General features: G+C 40.3%; 1 protein-coding gene across 1 annotated transcript in view; it reads right to left on the reverse strand.

Annotated features, from left to right (window-relative positions):
- Positions 1–13,872: 13,872 nt before the first annotated feature.
- LOC308289987 (NADPH--cytochrome P450 reductase-like) overlaps positions 13,873–21,209 on the reverse strand; it is a 21,858-nt gene continuing 14,521 nt past the window's right edge. The window contains exons 10-15 of the mRNA XM_080731766.1: positions 20,509–20,690; positions 19,642–19,791; positions 18,823–19,090; positions 17,478–17,623; positions 17,184–17,269; positions 13,873–16,548 (exon numbers count right to left, since the gene is read on the reverse strand). Of these exons, the coding sequence (XP_080587892.1) occupies positions 16,404–16,548; positions 17,184–17,269; positions 17,478–17,623; positions 18,823–19,090; positions 19,642–19,791; positions 20,509–20,690 (977 nt within the window). The 3' untranslated portion in view covers positions 13,873–16,403. The remainder of the gene's footprint in view (positions 16,549–17,183; positions 17,270–17,477; positions 17,624–18,822; positions 19,091–19,641; positions 19,792–20,508; positions 20,691–21,209) is intronic.

Here is a 21,209-nt window from a genome sequence, read left to right on the forward strand (position 1 = left end):
AAGAAGCCATTCAGCACCAGACATTTGCTATCTTATCACTTGTGGTCAGTAGAGGAGTAGTACAGTAGCAGACGAGGTGGTTGTATGCTACAGTTAGGGCTAAAGTAATATGAGGTTGTTGTTTTGTAGGATGAACAATAATTTACACCAGGTTTTCTCTTGAATAACTTTGCTTCCTGGTCAGGCTGTCAGTTGCTGCAGCACTTTGTGACTACAATGTAAAACATATAAAGGCTTGTGCAATATTCTGACCTTGGCTTGACCTCAATGTGTCCCATACCTGATGTTTTTTGTCAATGCTGAGAGAGAGACTGAAGCGAAGATGAGAGGCAATTGCTCATGAATCATCCTTAGACACAGAAACCCTCCCCCTAAGGCAAATATCTTTCCACGATTTTTGTTTTATTTTTATGTTGGAGAATACATGTCTGTCTTGCTGTTTCTGAGCAAAAAAAAGCAATTCACTGAATATATTGTTTCGTTTGTATCATTTTCATAATTGTCTAGCACAAGATAAGATGAATGTACTATATAGGTCATTGTTTCAAAACTTTGTTCAATATCAAAATTCACATCTTGGACACCAGGTGAAGATTTTTTGTTTTGTTTTTTCCTACCTCGTAGAAAACAAAATCAACCGTAGACGGGGTCAGGGGTTTCGCACCAAATTCTGGGCCCTGGGTACAAGGATTCACTGCGGGCCCCCCATGAATGTTCTTCATAGGGGGAGGGGTTTAACCCATTTAGACTGGGAACGCATTATTTTGTGGTTTAACTATTGAAAAAGTAGCCAGATATACAAGCTCACAGCTGCGAGCTTGTAGATCTGCTATTTTTCAATAGCTAAAGTATAAAATAATTAAGGCCCCTCCACCTTGGGCCCTGGTAACTCAGTTCCACTTTCCCCCCCTTGTGACGCCCCTGGACACGGTCCCAAGTAGCACAGGTTTAGGTCAAACTGGTTTCCACCAGGGGAAGAGAAATACATCAAGCTAATGAAACGGAAGCAGATGAGGCAGAGCGACTAGTTAACCCCAGAACTCAAATCTGTTGAAATACGTTCATTCACACTGGTTTGGTTTCTTCTTGGGTCATTTTGTTTTGTTTGGTGCACTCTAGATTAAAAATTGTGCTGTCTTGCAAAATTTGTGTTCTTTAGAATGTTATCACAAGTTTGTTCAAACTGAAATTGATGAAAGCGTAAACCATACCGACAGTCAGCATCTTATATCCCTGAGTATATAGTCCTCAGCAGGCAAAACATGTATAGAGACAGTGGCCTCTGTCGCTGTATTATTTTTGGGCACCTGGTTCTCATTGGAGTGGCGGTAAAATCTGCAGTGTTCATTTTAAACTCTAAAGTAAAAATGTACCCATAAAGGTGCAGGAACCATTGTTTTTAAAAGTACTAATCCTTTTTGTGAACAAAAAGGGTGGAAGCTGTGAAAATCTCAAGTAAGTTTATTTTAAAATATGTCCATGTTTTGCCTGGCTTCTATGCAGTAAGGCTATCCACTAGGAACCTCTGTTTGCAGTGCTGGATTCGTTATCTTGTGAGCCCCGCATCACTGAGAGCCTAGCATGTTTTTAGTACTTGGAGCACTAGAAGTTAAACATGTCAACTGCATGTGACAGCTATGCTGCACTTGGAATGAGATTCTCAGCTCTAATAGTATCAGGCCAGTGTTGAAGCTTATGTTGCCCGGTAGAAATTGTGTACAAGTGATTCAAAAAGAAAATCAGGTTAATAAACAAATGTGCAGTGAAATCCTAAATGGTTCAATATTACAGCACATGCACTCTTGAAGGGAGAGAATGAGCTGAAGATTCCTCAAAAGACTGCGTATTCTTTTTTATCTTATTTGTTTCAATTGTTTGGTTCTTTTTTGGGGGGGGAAGGGCCCCCCCTTCCCGTCTGACTCTGAACTGAAATCAGCTTATGTCATTCATTAACACTAAAGTATGATATACTCACTCAAAAGACATCAATTTGTCAACTACTTTCTGAGAAGTTACCAACAATCCCCTTAAAGTGTACAACGAATTGTTTTGTTGCTGTCAATTTTGTTTCATATGTTGAAACAAAACCCAAAGGCCCTCCAGCGTGTGAATTGTCATATTTATTATATTTATACATAATTCAGAGTGTCATTTGCTTCATGCGTTTCATTATTTTGTTTTATAATATTTGTAGAGAATCCCTTTTCCTCCAGAGGGTCATAACGTGAGTAAAGAAGGCTTGGTGAAAATGTAGAGGTGCTTTTCTTGTGAAACGCTCCTATGAAGATTGTGTGGCAGCCTGTAGAAGCTCTCTAAGCCAAACACCCAAAAATGATATGAAAATTATACACTATATTGATAAAAATATAAAAAATATTCACAAGTTACAAATTGCAAGAAAGGCATAATGTAACTGCATTAAAGGACAACTTTACTTTTTTACAACAAGGGTTCATATTTTAGATTGTAATTAAAGAATATAAAAGATGAGATAAAATTATTTCATTTACTTATTTCTATTGTTTTAGAGATTCTTATTTCAGTGGTTGGGGGCATGCGTACAAGTGTACATTGTCATTTTACACAGAATAAGCCCATTCCCAAGACACAACGAAACCTTTCATGGTTGGATGTGACTTACGGGGGCTAGAAGTGTTACTGTAAATGGCAATAAAGAAACTGCTGGCTTATTGTGTCTAAAAAGACATATTTAGCCACTTGTACGCATGCCCCAAATTTTAGCACGGTAAACGCGATAAAACAATAGAGCGAAGCAAATGAAAACATTTTAACACTCACCTTTTCTTTTCTCTAATTACAATCTAAAATATGAACCCTTGTTGTAAAAAAATAAAGTTGTCCTTTAAGGCTGGGAGTAGGCAAAGTCTGGTGGCCATAGATCCAACTCCCTCTCTCCTCAATGAGTCCAGAGCACCACTGTTTGATAGGGTTATCTTGTTCAATCCCTGTACATAAAGGAATCAGACAAGTCAACATAAAGTAAACAACTACAGCAGAAGTTTTTTCACCTTATTCTGCAACAGCGTTCATTGCGACCGTAGGTCACATTTAGTATGAAAACCTGCAGATCATGACGTGTGTGCGTGCGTGCGTGCATCACGCTCCATATAATATATGGAGCGTGATGCATGAGGCATATTGATGACATCAGGGATCTTGGCCATATTATGGCCAAGATCCCTGATGTCATCAATATTCCCATATATTGACAAGATCTGTGCCGTATTAAGAAGCTCTGATGTTTCAGCGCGACCTCGCTCTTCGGGCATCTTACTGGTATCTTCTTAAGGACCGGCCGGCGGACCATGTTTCACGCTCATGTCGTTATGACTCATAACCATATGAGGAGATCCCAATGCATCTTTACCCAAAATATGGAGTGTTGTCTAACCTTAATGTGTCTTCATGGCATCAGAGATGTGATTAATGCAAACAAATCAGTCAGATCCATATTTGGGCACAAAAGGGGGCATGCCGATATATGGGCATACAGTATACTGATGAAATCATCGCTCTCCATATATGGCCATGTAAGGGACAAGGACTGACTGATACAGAGATCTCCATACATGGGCAGATCAGCCCGGCAACGTAAGTGTGAGGGCTGCATAGCGGCCCGAACCTGTAGTACTGTATATTTCTGACTTCTGCCTTGCCCACCTAGGCCTTTGTACTAATTCATAATGTAATAACGCTTCAAAATGTAATAACCTAAATGTAATAAAAGCTCATAAGGACGTAATGATGTTTTTTGCATAATGTAATAATGTGTTACAGTACATTAATAACCTTATGTTGCCGCTCATAATGTAACAACAGCTCATAATGTAATAATGGCTTATATTGTTGAGAAAACTATTTTGTAATAATCAGGATCAATATCATGGTCAGTATCGTGGGTTATATCAGCATCATGGTTTAAATCGTGGTCTGTATCATGGTCAGTATCATGTCTGCTTATGATCATCATGTCAGTATCATGGTCTGTATTATGTCAGTATCTAGTCAGTAACATACTGTATCATATACTGACATGACACTGATTTTGCAATGTAACACTTTTCTCAACAATATAAGCCGTTGTTACATTATGAACTGTAAAATGAGCGGCTACCTAAGGTTCTTGATGTAATACATTACTAGTAAGACGCCTCAGGGCGACCTCGCGCCACAGTGATGTGGACATCAGGGATCTCCATATATGGGCATAAAAGGGATTTGTTCCCCCTGGCATCACAGGGGTCTCTCTAACAAGGCATCATTAATATTGATGACATCAGGGAACTCCATATATGGGCATAAAAGGGATTCTGTTAGTGTGACATCACAGTGAAGCCAGAGCGTGATGTCAGAGCGGCAAACCCATTCTGGTAGAGTTGTTCCCCTGACATCACAGTGACATCAGAGCATGATGTCAGAGCGGCAATCCCATAGAACGTAAATTTGTATTACATTATGAACTTATTACACTATGTCTGAGCTTTTATTACAATTAGGTTATTACATTATGAGCCGTTATTACCTCATGAGTTGCTACCGCCTTCCACAAGATAAATGACTCGAGTTGTGCATGTAATATAAGAATTCTATTTTGTTACACGAGATGGCAACTACAGTATAAATGTGGGTTCATGTGCTCACTGCTCAGTGTGACAGCATGGCACTAATGTAAATATGTACAATGTCATTAAGGTAAAACAAAATGCTATTAAACAAATTACAAAATGCATAACTTGAGGAGTCATTTATGGTGACCGATTACCTGCCCTTCTTGTGTTAAGTATTATATGGACAAAATAGTTAAAACATATATAGCTGAACACCATAGCAATATAAGGTGTAAACAAAACCTACTTTATTTACCCAGTAGCTTCTCACTTAATAGAGGCTAATCCCCCTATCTTCCCTTTGTTGAGTGTCGATTGAAAGATAACTACCAAATTGAGGTGGTGATTTAGAGGCAGTGTGGAACTATAGTTTAGTCCCTGAATGTAGAATTTGACTATAGGCTGTTCTTGTGATCTTAATTTGTGTTTTGTTCATTTAAATAAATAACTTTGCATTAGAGCTACAAGTGAGGCTGCTACAGGTCCTTGCGGTCTTGTTTCCGTTGGGGGTCCTTGGCTACAGTACTTCATAAACTTTATATATTCATATACTTTTATAATTATAGCCTGAGATTCAATTTCTGAGATATACTACAGGTAACACCAAATTACCTTGACTTTAACACATTTTACTTTGTTATTAAAATGAATAGTATTGCTTTTTATTGCTATTTTGTTTTCATATAGTTTGCTTTTTGTTGCTTGCCATAGTGATAATTGAAGATTATTCAGATTATTTTCCATTTTGTTTCAGCACCTGCTGAATGTCATTGAATGTGTCTATTCAATGAGAATGACATTGAATATACAGAACACAACTTTTGCCAAATTAAATTCATTTAGTGCTGTATCAAGTCTTCCAGAAGAGGTCAAGTCCTTGAACATACAGTAGATGTGTTCTCTCTGCCACCAACAAAGCAACAAATACTCCCTTGTATCATTAATCACTTTGTGTACTTGTATTACAGAGAGGTTTTCAAAGAATTCTTCATGTTTGTTTGAGACCTTGGAAGTATACCAATTACCACATAAGATGAGGTCAAAAGGGAGTTCCGACAAGATGGCGACCGAGTAGGACGCGTTTGTTGAGCTCTGTGGAGGTGCATAGTTTTCACATTTTTTAAGCCCATTTTTTACTGCCTTTATAGTTCTTTTGAGACTTTAAACGCCCAAAACACTGGTGAGCGTCTGTTTTTGCAGTTGTTTCGTGTTTCATGCCGAATACGATTAACACGAGGTCGAGGAGTACCAGGTCTCCGACCGCAAACGCCGACAACATGGCCGGCGCAATGCAGGGCGACGCTGACGCTCCGGTTACAAAGAGCATGCTGCGCGAGGTCCTCAAGGAATCACTGAAAGAGTTTATGGATGGTTTTATTCAACCCATGATGCTTGGCTTGGAGAAGAAATTACTGAAGAAGATTGATGACTTCGGAAAGGAGCTGCGTCCTGCAGTCGCCACGCTGAACACGACCGTGGCTGAACAGGGGGAGGCCATTGAGAACTTTGGTTCCTCCATGGACAGTTTGCAGATGTGTATCACTGAATTGGAGAGAAGATGTGCTAATCTGGAGGAGAAGCTCGTCATAGCAGAAGACCGGAGTCGTAGGAACAACATAAGAGTGATTGGGATCTCTCCTGGGCTAGAAAAGGCTGACCCAGTGGCCTTTATCCAGTCTTTTTTGCAGAAAACATTCCCCGACGAGTTTCCCGACTCCCCCCCGGAGGTGGATCGTGCTCATCGGACCGGCAATCCACGTTCTGATAAGCCAAGGGCTTTCCTGGCAAGGATCCATTTTTTCCGGGTAAAGGAACGCATACTCCAGCTCTCCAGGAAAGCAGGCCAACTGACATACAATGGCAAAAAGGTGTATATTTTCCCCGACTGGTCTGCTGAAACATCAAAGAGAAGGGCAGCTTTCGGGCCAGTAAAGGAATTCCTACGTTCCATCACCGCGGAAGGGGTTAAATACGGAATAAGGCACCCGAGCAAATTCTGGATAACCGTGGATGAGGCGACTTCTACTTTCAACTCACCCAAGGAAGCTCTGGCCTTTTGCAAGGATAAGTTCAAGACTCCAGGTGCTGCGGACGAGACTCTAGCTACGCAGGATGATGAGACGACAGTTACAGAGAACTAACTTTTACCAGGGACACTTTTGCTTTCGTGATCGCGTGCTTTCAAACACATTCTGCCGATGTGATATCCTTTTGCCTTTAATGGACTGTTGGTAAGCTGGCTGGGACTTTGGAGATGACTTTTACGCAGCGTCTTTCTTTCCTCACTCTCTCCTCCTCCTCCTCCCCAAAGGGTGAGTTGTTAATGTAAGCCTACTTATTGTTTTGGACTCATCATCTGACTTGACGTTGTGTTTTCAAGTGTTTCGTTTCATAATACCTATTTTATTTGTTTTATTTTTTAACAAGATCTGTAAGCAGATGGGTGTTACTCGTTTTAATTTAGGTTACCGCAAGGAGAGAGGATTTAGGGCTGCTAAAGCTATAAGCATAATTCACTGTCTTTTTTGTTTGAATATAATGGACATTGTTCTTGTTATTATTGTATTCCTTTTCTTTGCTCTTATTGAGCGTTGTGCTGCTTACTATATAGGTCTAGAGGGTTTTATCTCTCTCTGTTAGGCTTTGTCTAACGTGTTCCGTGTCGCGGTTCGGACGGAGCCTGCTCTCTCTATCGTCTTTCCTCTATGTCTCTCTATCTATCTCGGCTTTCCCTCTCTCTCTCTCTCTCTCTCTCTATCTCTCTCTCTCTCTCTCTGGCTCTCTCTCTCGCTGTGTGTGTGTGTGTGTGTGTGTGTGTGTGTGTGTGTGTCTTTCTCTCTCTCTCTCTCTCTCTCTCTCTTTCTGTTAGGTAATGGCGGCTATGTTGGTTGTTAGTTTATGGTTCGTTTATGCCGCCTAAAACGCTACTTTTTCGGGTAGGAGGGCGAGACTGGGCTTTGGCCTTTGTATTGAGTAATGTAGCCTACTGTTTAAGGTGAAACAGATATAAATAATATGGTCTAAATTGTGAAGGCTCCGCGGTTCCAGAGACCACTCGCTCTCCCGCCCTTTCTCTATGTCTCTCTACCTATCTCTGCTTCTCCTCTCTCTCTCTCTCTCTCTCTCTCTCTCTCTCTCTCTCCCTGGCTCATTGACTCGTTCTTTTTTTTCCTTTTTTTTTCTAATCTCAATAGCTGGCGGATGTACGATCTCGTGGCGCGTTGGCTCTACGTGCTTGTGGATCCGCTGTCTGGGGGGGGGGGGGGGGGGTAGTTATTTACCTACTTTACTTGTTAAAATGTTAATTTACTTGTTAAAATGTTAATTTCTTGATGGGGGGAGAGGGGAGCTCTGTATTGGGATATTTATTTTGTAGTCGTGATTGGGTAGGTTCACTGTTTGAAGTATGGTAGTTTACTGTTTAAGACGGAAACAGACTTAACTAATATGATTGACATTTATCTAAGTTTGCACTGGCCTTTTGGGCATGTACAGGGAGCTGTATATGGCGCAGTATGCATTATGTGTGCTGTGTTGTATATGGTTTCCTGATCATACATAACTGTGTTTTATGTAAATACTTATGTATACAGACTTTTCTTTTCTTTCCTTTTTTTCCCCCTTCTAATTAGTAATTGTGGTTTGTATGCATGGATGCATGGGGGGGCTGTATGTGGCGCAGTATGCATTAACACTGTGTGTGCTTTGCTGCATATGGCCCCCCGGATGTGCTTTTAATTTCTATTTCTAACTACATATGTAAGTGCATATATTTTTATATCATATACACTGATTTCCCTTTTTTATTTATTTTTATTATTAATATTATATTAGTGCCTTGTCGTGGTGACAGCCTTATTTCCACTTATCTGTCACAAGTGTTTGGTTATTTGCATTAGCGTGGCTTATAGGGCTTTATCACATTCTAAGTGGGCCTAATGCTGGACTGATTATTATTATTACAGTTGTTATAGTCCCCTCAATTTTTTTTTTCCCTTTATTCTTTTCTTTTTTCTCTCCCCCTTCTTTACTAGAAATGTTAACATACCATTCTCATTTATTTAAGTGATATGAAGTGGGGAGATTGATCATAATTTGAGCTGATGGAATGTTTAAGAGCTATTCAGCCACAAGAAGGCACTTTTTTGTTGTTGTTGTTTTTACTTTGGTGATCTGTTATATATTTACATAACCACCAGAGGGCAATGTATGGTTACTTTTGGGCAGTTACTTGTTTGCACTCTCTGACAGAGTGAAATGAAGGTTGACTAATAGGTTGATGGGGTGGGGAACTGTTTTTGTGCACTCTGATGCTAATGGGGTTTTCCCCCTCAAGCTTCAATGTTATGTGTTTTTTTATGTTCGTTTGATGTTGCTTTTTCCTTTCTGTTCCTTTTGGGGTTGTTTTGTTTTTCTGTTGGGAAGGTTTGTTGTGAGGGACCAACTAGGAAATTCTAAAATGTTCTACTGTGCTTGCTGTGCGTATGGTTTGAACCACAATTATGACAGAATATAAATTTCTAAGTTTCAATGTAAGGGGAGCGAATATACCGCATAAGCGAACCAGCATTTTGGGGGTTTTGCGATCTAAATCAATTGACTTTGCATTTATACAGGAGTCTCATCTTTTAAAAGAGCATTCCAACCGATTGGCTAATAAACATTATCGTGTTTTAGCCTTTTCAGCTGCTTCTTCCAAAACCAAGGGAGTAGCCATATTGGCTAGACGTAACCTTAGGTTGGATTCTTTGGGTGATTGGTCTGACAGTGACGGGAGGATAGCTGTTGCTAAAATCCGCTTGGAGGGTAAAATGCTAGCACTAGTCTCTGTGTATGCTCCAAATGTTTTAGACAAAGAGTTTTACAAATTACTAACTAAAACCTTATTGGAACTGACGGATTTCAAAATCATTGTTGGTGCTGACTTCAATGCAACATGGCAACATAACCTAGATAGATCCACTGGGGTAGAAAGCAGAGAACAAGCACTAGCGTCTGCAGAACTACGTGCTTGGGCAAACTCAACTGGCTTACTCGACATCTGGCGTTTAATGAACCCAACGGTTAGAGATTTTTCTTTTCTGTCGGGTAGGCATGCTTCATTCTCTAGGATCGATTACGTTTTTGCCCCTGTTAGCTTGTTTCATAAAATTGCCAAGGTAGAGTTGCTCCCAATGTCACTCTCGGATCACAAGGCGGTGCTGTGTGTTGCTTCACTGAAACAGGTTATAGATAGAGCTCCTAGATGGCGGTTTAACACCACACTGCTGCGCGATGCGGCATTTGTAGCTCAGTTTCAAACTGGTTTGCGTGAATTTATAAATATCAATACAGGCTCAGTTGAGGATCCCAGAATTCTTTGGGATGCAATTAAAGGCTTTATCAGGAGTAATACAACCCTCTATGCGTCCACTCAGAGAAAATTAAGGTCAGCCAAACTGGTGGAATTGGAATCTCGGTTTTCTACTTTGGATAATTCTCTCCAAAATAACTTTGATGTTAGTACAGCAACTCAGAGGGAGCTAGTTAAGAAAGAAATTAACTCCATTCTCAAGCGCCGCTCAGAATTTCAAATGAAACGCACAAGGCAAAACTACTATTTTAATAGTGCAAGACCCAGTCACTTACTGGCTTTACGTCTTAGATCCAATGAGCATTTTGCTGATATTGTTAGTGTCAAATCAACAACGGGAGCCATGGTTACAGAACCCAAAGAGGTCAATGCCACGTTTCGTGCTTTTTATGATGAGCTCTACACCTCCGAGGTCATTCACGATGATGCAGTATGCAATAATTTTTTATCCAACATACAGTTACCAACCCTTAGCGAGGCGGATGCGGAAGCCTTAGATAGACCGCTCCATCTGGCGGAATTACAGGAAGCTGTGCTCGCAATGCGTAGGGGCAAGTCGCCTGGTTTGGATGGGATACCCCCTGAACTTTATGCCATCTTTTGGGAAGATCTAGGTCAGCTGATGCTAGACATGTTTCGATATGCAATTGAAAGTGGCTCTTTCTCCAGGGATGTGAATGTAGCTATTATATCATTATTGTTGAAGAAGAACAAGGATCCCACAGATTGCGCAAGCTATAGACCGCTTTCACTTTTGAATTCTGATCTAAAAGTTTTTGCTAAGGTGCTTGCGCGTCGCTTGCAGGGTTTTATGACCACCTTAGTACACTGTGATCAGACAGGTTTCATAGGAACTAGACTAGCCTCTGATAATGCTAGACGACTATTGCATATCATCGATAGGGCTAAGGAGCTGAGGACCCCCGCCGCAGTGTTGTCGCTCGATGCGTTGAAGGCATTTGATCGTCTGGAATGGTCTTACCTGTGGGCTGTACTAGATAAAATGGGATTTGGTGCTTCATTCATACATTTTGTTAAAGTACTTTATTCTAATCCGTCAGCGATGGTCCTAACCGGTAAGATCTGTTCGCCGCTATTCACGATTGGCAGATCTTCGAGGCAGGGTTGTCCCCTTAGTCCTCTCCTTTTCGCACTTTCACTCGAACCCTTGGCTCAGACAGTGCGTCAGTCTGCAGATATTACTCCTGTTTCGATTAACAACACACAGCATCGCATTTCCCTATATGCTGACGATATTCTACTGTTCATTGAGAATGCACCACAGTCAATTACTCATGTCCTTCAAATCTTTGATCAGTTCAGTTCCATTTCCGGCTACAAAATTAATTGGACGAAGTCAGCCCTTCTACCTCTAAATGATCAGATGAGATCTGCTATCCTGCCGCCCATAATCCCAGTAGTAAGCCAATTCAAATATCTTGGCATAGATATTTTCCCCTCTCTTCAGGCTATTGTTAAGAACAACTATGGTGACACTCTAAATAAGATTTGTCTTGATTTAGATAGATGGTCATCTTTGCCCAACTCTCTCCAAGCTCGAGTTTCAATCATAAAGATGAATGTTCTTCCTAGGGTTAACTTTGTAAGCTCTATGCTCCCTTTGCCACCACCGCCGCAATACTGGAATAAGCTTCACTCTTCGATATCTAAGTTTGTGTGGAAAGGGAAACGCCCTCGTCTTAAACTTTCTCTATTACAGCGTGCTAGAGATGATGGCGGCCTTTCATTGCCCAACTTTAAATTTTATTATTGGGCCTTCACGCTCCGCCCCCTTTTAAATTGGTTTAACCCAGCAAATAAGGTTTCTTGGAGAGAGCTTGAGGAGAGTTTAGTGCAGCCTGTTGAATTGAGAGATCTTATCTATTCAAACATAACTACACATCAATGCAAAGTTCGCTTTGGACCTATCATTTCTCATTTAGTGGCAGTATGGAGAGCAGCTGAAAAGATGTGTAAGATTGATTGTAAATGGAACTTATTTTCCCCAGTGTTCAATAATCAAAGACTTTTAATCGAGGATCGCCCCATTCGCTTTCCAAGGTGGAGGGCTAAGGGGATTCGTACATTAGGGGACTTATTTGATAGAAATGGTTTACGACCTTTTCGAGATTTGTGTGACATCTTCAATCTGCCTGGAAATACCCTTTTTTTCTACTTCCAACTGAGATTGTCCATGAGGACCTATGGGGTCCCATGGCAAGCTCCCCTTAGATTGCACCCCTTCCATGAGTTTATCTGTGATGGTAACAGAACAAGAGGTTTGGTTTCCACCCTCTATGGTTTTTTATTAGACTGTAGTTATGGGCCCCTATCTGTTGATACTGTTTGGAGGAATGATGTACCAAATTTGGACCCTGACTTTTGTTGGGACACAGTGTGGTCTAACATTAGGCTATCTTCTAGAAATCCAGACCATCAACAAATTCATTTAAATTTTGTTCATCGGACTTATTTAACTCCCCGCAGACTATGTGCTATGAGGATTTTGAATAATCCCAACTGCACTCTCTGCGCCTCAAATAGTATTGGTACCTTCCTTCACATGGTTTGGGAATGCCCAAATGTGTCGTCATTCTGGAATATGGTTGCCTCAAAACTTTCAACTATTTTTAGTATTAATATCATACCTTCTCCTTCTTTATTTTTATTAAATGACGTCTCACAGTTGCAACTAAACAATATACGCAAGCGCATCTTCTTTGCTGGATTAACGGCGGCGAAGAAGATGGTAGCTACGCGGTGGAAACCTCCTCATACGTTAACGTTTCGCCAGTGGGCCTTAACCTTTCTAGATATAGTATATTTAGAGCAGTCGATAGCAAGGTTACACGGAGCAAAAGAAGAAAACATTAATATGTGGTCGGACATTGCAGATAAGCTTAAGGCTATGATTCAAGAAATCACTATATAGTGGTAACAGCCTAGCACAGGCATGCACTATTGTACATTCCGTGTTGGTCCGGGGAAAGGGGGTGGGTGGGTTTTCTTTTCCTTTTCTTGTTTTGCTATTGTTTGTGTTTGTCTGTTAATTGCATTTTTCTTTTGATTAATGTTTTACTTTTTCTTGTTCTATTCATATGTATGTCTCTAATTTTATGTTATGGAAAATAAAAATAATTGATAACAAAAAAAAAAAGATGAGGTCAAAAGCTCATATCTAAGATTTAACTTTTACACGTTCCTGGAGTTACATTTAGTTGATTCAGAAGCCTTGTTTCAGAAGCCTTTATCATTTAAACATTAACTTACAGTCACACCTTAAAATGTATCAATAGCAGAATCTTTTCTGTGTCGGGTGGAAAACTCCAAAACAGTTTATTCTACCCATGATGGATTGATTCTGCCAATGCTTTTCAATGGGAATGGAGTGGTTTCTTGCCATTCACGGATTTCTGAAAAAAAAAGAAAAGAAAAAAAAAACACTCCATTCCCATTGAAACGCATTGGAAGAATCCACGCTTACTGTAGGTAGAATTAAACTTTGGTTTGACTGTACCCTATGGCAGTCTTATCAAATGCCCTTTTAAGGTCTACTCTATAGTGTGTGCCAACGGTGACGCAATTGTAGTCCTTAGCGGCCATCTTTTGGGTAAAAACACAGGTGTTTCAATTGTTTGATTGCATAGAACTAATGCTTGCCTTTACTCCAATCAGAACACCTGTGTAAGGCTGTGTTGACCCAAGAAATGGCCGCTCTTAGTACTACATTTGGCACACCCTATATGGTGCTTCCATGTCATCTATAGTGCTTCCTTTGGTGCTTCCCTGTCCTTTATTGTGCTTCCCCCAGAAGTGTAGTCGGTGAATTGGATTACAAGTGTTATTTATACATTACTGTTGATTCTTAAATAAGCAGATTGTAGCAATGAGTGATTTTTCTTCCAGGTTTATTTATTCAGAGGAAGAGATGCTTAAGGCAAAAAAGAAAAGGCTATGGACTTACATTTCCTTATATTGCTTTGTACAGTATCATGATTAAATGTTGGTAAAAGTGAGAGGAAGAGGATGCGAACACATTTTATAAACACTTTTACATCAACACAGGATGCATTTGAATTTAAATCAACAATAAAATAAATTGTCTAATATTGTTGCTATCAGGCAGAAACTTTGTATCTCCATATTAACTTTATTTTGTAAATTTAAGACCTACTAATAGCATCACAAAATAGCAAAAATATATATTTCTCTTTAATTTATTTAATTGAAAGTGATGATTGTGTGGGTTTTTATAAATATTGAACCAATGAAAAGAGTGACTAAATAATATTGGATCCATTGGAACACAGTTCTCTCTTTAAGTTTTCTGAAAAGTAACAGTTTCGGACATACATGGTTTCCACCCGACAGCAACAATATGCTGAGCTATACTGTATTTTTGCCTTTATCCCCGTCCTTGTAAATGTACCCACCAACCACCTGCAAACTGTATGTACAGTATACATCCATTCCCAACTATCCAGTCAGTCACATTGACCGTATTCACATAACAGCCATTCTGCTCTATTGTCATGATCAGGGGAAGAGGTCAGGTATGAATTAATGACCTGCGAGTATGAGCAAAATGGCCAATGTGTAAATATGATCCATTCACTAGATTCACACCATTTGCAACAGTCCTCCTGTGGTTTTTAAAGTTGGCAAGCAGACAAAATGAACATTTTAGGTTTTGCATCCTCCAGTCTTTAAATTGACAAATTATTCAAGTTTTATTCATAAAAAAGACATGCCTAGATATACAGTAATCAAATAATTACATGATAAATGGAATGACGGCCTTGGTCGGTGGGGGCTCTCATCTTTTTCTGTTAAACAATCAGTAGTGTGAAGAATCCAATACTTAAGTCTAAGCAAATTCATAAGGCAGTTTTTAAAAGGCACAGGATACATTTAAAACGATTCTCTGAAGGGATTTTTAAACGTCAAAAGAAATGGTGAACGCAATTTATACATTGACAGACACAATCAAGAGTTCGACGTGGTTGAGCAGTGACATCAGTATCCACAGTGATGCATATATAATTGTACAAGGTAAAATATACCATACATAACACACAGAAGTAGCTTTGAAAGGTCTCACTTTACAGTAAATTCTAGGTTTACACAATAAACCTATCTTGTCATCTTCTGTTGTCAGATGCATATCAACCAATGAGATATGTCAGATAAAAAAATATATTACAGATACCTACAAATTAATTATACATTTTATTATTTTTAAGTTTAAAAGTCAGATAAAACCGTTAGTCTTCCCTACAATTTCACAATTGCATTATCATGAGGTTCTGTGCCTCTGAGAGAGTAATAATCGTAATCAACTTAATGAACACAACTTCTGCATAAAGGTTATATCCCTTGTAAAAACTGATGGTTTGCATTTTCCTTACTGATCTTTTTTTTCTTCTTTCTTACAACTTAAGGTTAAAAGGTTTAATGAATGTATTTTGAATACACTTTACTATTGCTACATCGAGATAAAAACGTTTTGTGCGGCTTCCCCAAACAAGCCTTGCTCTGAAAGTTCCTACTGCAGTGTCTATGTGATATGTAGTGTACCGCAAAAAAAACTTTCTCAACGTGCGCTACATTTTAATGTCTGCACTCTTTACATTGGTTTTGAGATTCCATATTCAGAATGCTTACCAAAAGACTGCAGTATGAGCTTTCAGAGACAGCAGACACCTTCATTTGCAGAGATGAATGACATTGTAAAGTACAGTATATACAGCCACAGGGTGGCGTTAGAGAACCGTTCCTTTCCGACTAAACAGATGCAATTCACATTCAGAGACAAAACAGAATGGTTCCACATGCCAGTGAAGGCCTGGTGGTCAAGAAATACACCAGGAGCTGAGGGTGACTGACTGTGTTGCACCACTGTCTGTCCTTCTATATTGTAAGGAAGCAACTATGGCGTTCAAAAATACATTCTAAGCCAACAGCTACTAAATCGAATCCCGGATAAGTCATGCAGAGTTTCAGATGTTCAAATCAGAGATTCTTGAAAAATGTTTTGGTCCTAAATTAACCCAATGTGAGCTGACAGATTCTTCAGAACCTGACAACAAGGACATGACAAGAAGCCAGACGCTGTAGTTGCCATTGATGAGGTCAAGTGGTCAAGCCTTTGCACATCCAAAATCTAAAGAGTCTGGCCTTCTCACAAACCCGACAATTGACAACAGACCCATTCTAGGTTTTGATCCAGTTCAAGAAATACTGATTTGTGTAATCTGCAAATGGTCATTCATTGAACTATAGGCTAGGGCTCGACAGAGACCAGACCTCAAAGACCAGGATAAGTAATAACAATTTAACGCTTTGATGTCTAGTCCTGATGAGACAGAAAAATAAAAAACAGTAACAACCAAGGCAGTGGATGTGATTGGGTCTTTTGTGTTTTAACTCCATACATCCTGTGAGTACCGTCCCTTGGTCATCAATTTCTTTATGTAGTCAGTGGCTTGGGTCCGTGTCATACCTCCAATTTCTTCTGCAATATCGTGAAAGGTTGTCTGCACGTCTTTGGCCATGTTTCTTGCATCCCTGTAAAGAGAACATCCAATTAAATGCCATCGTGGCCAAAGGCCATGCCATCCATCAAAGGGTTTGTTTGTCCAAACAAAAGTAGATCAATCACAGCTTGTGCCACTACATGCAAGGAATGTCACAGTGGCTAGTGTAACTCGCCACAGCAAAGAATGGACATACACAGTCAGGGACATTGTGGTGAGGGGGTAGTAGAACTGACTACCCAAGGGACCAAGTTAGGGTGCCCGCCACCTGTCAAATGGTCTGGACTTAAGTGTGCTTTGGTGCACCATTTAATTAATTTGTCTTCAACTACAGTAATGTTGGCAGAATACATTTCAGATCAAGTTTGGGTTTTTACTTGGATGGATGCAACATTTGATTTTGCATCCATAAAAGAGGACATCCATCCCTTGAGTCTCATGGGATAGATACCTGCACAAGGATTCAATCAATACATTTTGGGCTAATTACACCGACTGCTGAATACGGAGTGCTAGATGCTACGAGGAGAAACAGCTCTCACATAAACATGCCGTTTTGCTAACTTAAAGCTAAGTCGGGGTAACACGGATAGAAACAAAAGAAATGGGTGAGGGAAAACAAAGTTCTGTTAGAAATTAGAAATTCCCATTTGTTTTATTACTTACCCACAGACATAGATGTGAGCATTGTCTGTGTGGATCTGCCTCCAGAGTTCCTCCTTATTGTTTTTCAACAGATGTTGCACGTACACCTTGATTTTAACAAAAGACAAATCAAACTTGTGTGATATTGCAGTGCCCTGGACATTGTCCCAACAGAAACAATTACAATAACCTTTATTCCATCAAGAATGGTTGGTAGCATGAAATTAAATCTGTATAGAAGCCATAATTCGGTAATGATAATGAAACATGTTTTAAACTCAACATTCCTTTGTAGGAATGGACGGCCAGCTATACCTTTTGTTCTTGGTCTCTGGAGAAGGCCACACGGAGCTGTGATAGAGCTCCTTTGCCCTCTGCCTCCTCCAGCTCCTCCTGGTAGATGTAGTCCTCATTCTTATGTCTGCAGCCGAAATACATCACCGTCTCTCCAACCTCCTTTCCTGTAGATGAAATCACAAGCAGACACACTGCTTACCATGGGCGGAAATCTCTAGGTAGCCGACAATTTGATTTGGATTCAGAGGGCTATGATTCATTTTAGACTTTTGTGATGGCTATTAAAAAAGAAAGAAAGAAAGAAATATATCCTTGAAAGAACTACCGTATTTTCCGGACTATAAGGCGCACCGGACTATAAGGCGCACTGTCAATGAATGGTCTATTTTCGAACTGTTTTCATATATAAGGCGCACCGGACTATAAGGCGCACATAATAGACGCTACCGTTGCGTTATGCATCCAACAGATGGAGCTGTGCTAAAGGGAATGTCAATGTCAATGAATGATCCATATATAAGGCGCACTGGACTATAAGGCGCACTGTAGTTTTTTTGAGAAAATGAAAGGCTTTTAAGTGTGCCTTATAGTCCGGAAAATACTGGTTTAGGAGGCATTTGTAGAATCAGCATCAGGTTAATACAAATCTTAAGAAACAATTTATTTTAATTATGTGCACACATAGAAAGACCTTAAATGATTAATATACTTATGAGAACATCATTTAACTGCTCTTTTGCTGTGTTGTTCAGACTAAAAACAACTACCTCACCATGCCACTATACATAGTCAGAGGTTGTATAAATAATATGTTGTCCCTCAGTCCTGTATACTGGGCTCGAAGTAATCCAATACACACTCCTGTTAAATAAATCATATGACTATACTGTCTTCAGCAGGCCGACAGGCTGGGAGACTTGTTTTGTTTGTGTGTCCATCCGTCTGTGTGCAGCTAATCTGTGCCCCGCTGGGCCGTTCTGAAATCTGCATCCAACTTTTCATGCACACCACCAGTAGGGCATTAACCAAAAAGTCGACTACATTACACAAGTCGACCAGAGAAAGTCGGGAAAAAACATTTTATCTTTGTATTATTATGTTTGCTCCACGTGTGCGTGTACAGCAGTCGTTTTCTGGTTTTGTTCCCCGTTCATGCACAGGATTTGACGAACGCTCACCGCGGTGGTATGCGACACGTGACGAGCATTCGTCATAGGCAGTAAAAGAATTAAATTACAGACCTGGCAATTTGAAACTCAAGCGAAGCCATGCTCAAGTTATATCACATCTTAGGTGAAAAGTCCAAACACTGACTGAATCATGTTAACCCGTTTTGTGCATGTAGTCTCACAGTATTATGTACCTTGCTCTTTGAGCCATCCTCTCTCCTGGATGAAGCCCATGAAGGGAGCGATGCCAGTCCCAGGGCCGATCATGATCACTGGGTTGGTGGCCTTGAAGGGCAAACGGAACTGGGACTTGCGGATGTACATGGGAATGGTGGCCTTGTGGCCGTTGTCGGTTACCAGTTTGTTCTTCAACCAGTTAGTGGCTACTCCCAAGTTGGTGCGGCCTGTCTTGGTTTCATACTCCACCACCACGGCACAGATGTGGATGCTGTTGGGGTGAACCTACAAAGCACCACAATGGAGAATTGAATAACACAAGTTTTACAAAGTGATGCGAGTTTCTTAAAATAAGAACACAATTGTCCATGTTGTTTGTCCATATTGGCTGAATTGATATCCATTTTATTATTGGGATTTTATCTCACTCAAACCTACAGATCCAGTAACTGGATCTGTACATGGCGTAGTTGAGTGAATAAAAGTATCGCCGTATTGATATATTTTCCGGCCAAAAAGTCGAGTTTAAACACGGGAGTATTTAGACAAACAAAGACCGCTTTTGTTTTGGCGATTAGCAAAAGTATATTCATTGTTTATAGTTACTGAAGTGTAGACGTTGTGCAACCGGGTCAGTGAGGAAAACACACGCATAGCGCTAAGGAGAACTCCTAGCGCTATAGACCAGAGCAAGTCAATTCCTACAAATCATGCGTCATGCCCTCCGTCGATTGGATAATAGGCAGGTTTACAGAACTGCCATTGCGACACATAGTCTCGGGCTAAGAAGTTTGCGATGCACTGCCGTAGAGGAGGAGGCGAGTGTCAGTGCTCACCTTAGAGGAGGAGGCGATGGAGTAATAGCGAGACTGAAGACGGGGCAGCAGCTCACACAGGTGGTCAATGGGGGGCCTGAGAGAAGGCAGATCTTCCAGGATGGCCAAGATGTTTCTACACGAGTCCAACACCCAGCTCTGATACAATGCCTGCGGAGAGGAGAGACCGCAGAGGTCAGTCGGTTTAAGACACTTACAGAAAGATTCAAATAAATACATTGACCTACAAAAATAATAATAATAATACAAATAATACACACAAACACATATATGTGTGTGTGGTGGGGGGGGGGGGGGGGGGGCATGTGCACATGGGGTGATCACTGCCTGCCTCCTGTGAATTGTTTTTTTATTTTTTATTTTTTTCGTTCATACTAAATACACGTGTACACACACGATTCAGAATATGAACAAACTCTAAATTAATAACGTCTTTCAAGGCACTGAACCTCAAGAGATCGGATATTTTTCTTTTGTTAATGTTAACCAAAATGGCAATGACATTACATATAAGTGCCTACGATGCAAGTACTAGGCTTATGACCCTCATATGATAGGGATCTAGCCTGGCATGTCCAGACTAATATCACTGTGTAGATATTAGTCTGGAATCTCTGTATGGAACCTACATGTCCAAGGGGGCGGATAAACCCACCCCATATTTGCATACTGGGCCCTGTTTGGTCCCTCACTACTTCGGAGGGAGTGAAATCCAATCACAACTACCAAATCTGCAGAGGGCAAGATTTGTCTGGTTTCCAGGCTAGTAGGGATCCTCTGTTCAACACATTAATAATATAGCAGAGCAGTGTAAAATGTATTTGCATCGATTTTGAATATTAAAAAAACAAAAGCTCTCCGTTAGACCTTGCCCTCGGGAGAGGAGGAAGCCATCTTGCGCATGTTCTCCTGGTCTTTGGGCTCTGAAGCGTACTGTGCCAGCTCATAGAGGACGTTTGTGCGAGGAGGATGAGTGATGTCCAGGTAGTGTGTCAAAGCAGTCCGGTAAGTGGTAGGACAAGGGAAAGGGTGCTTCTTGTTTGACTCCTCTGGAAAATACAAAAACAACTTGCATTAAACAACCGCACTTCTAAAAAGCAGCTGAAGCATTTGGTGAGTCTGTCCCCTCAACAGCAAAGCAATAAATAACATGCATTTACAAATGAAAAGTACAATGTCCAATTTAGCTTAAAAGATAAAGATTTGTATTCCATTAAGATTAGGAGCAAAGTCTATTGTTTTCTCAATTATACTCTTACATACATAAACCGAAATAAATCAATGCATGCAGGGTATTCCATCTTCAGAGATCTTCACAAGCAATTTAAACGATATGTTTAAATTCTCACTTAATGAATAACAGAACCCAAATACCATCAAAGCCAAAGTAAACGAATAATTAACTAGTTTAGCATCGTCATAAATTCTGTTCAATTCTGTCAATGGGTCATGTGAGGTTTAGTGACACAGCTGATCCTCGGTAAATAATGAACCGGTTGTGATAAAGTCTGAGGGATAACATTATTGAGCCAAGGTGCTGAGTCAATCAATGCCATACCATCAAGGTT

This window comes from Nannobrachium achirus, assembly GCF_963921795.1.
Source record: "Nannobrachium achirus genome assembly, chromosome: 8".
NCBI classification, from domain to species: Eukaryota; Metazoa; Chordata; class Actinopteri; order Myctophiformes; family Myctophidae; genus Nannobrachium; species Nannobrachium achirus.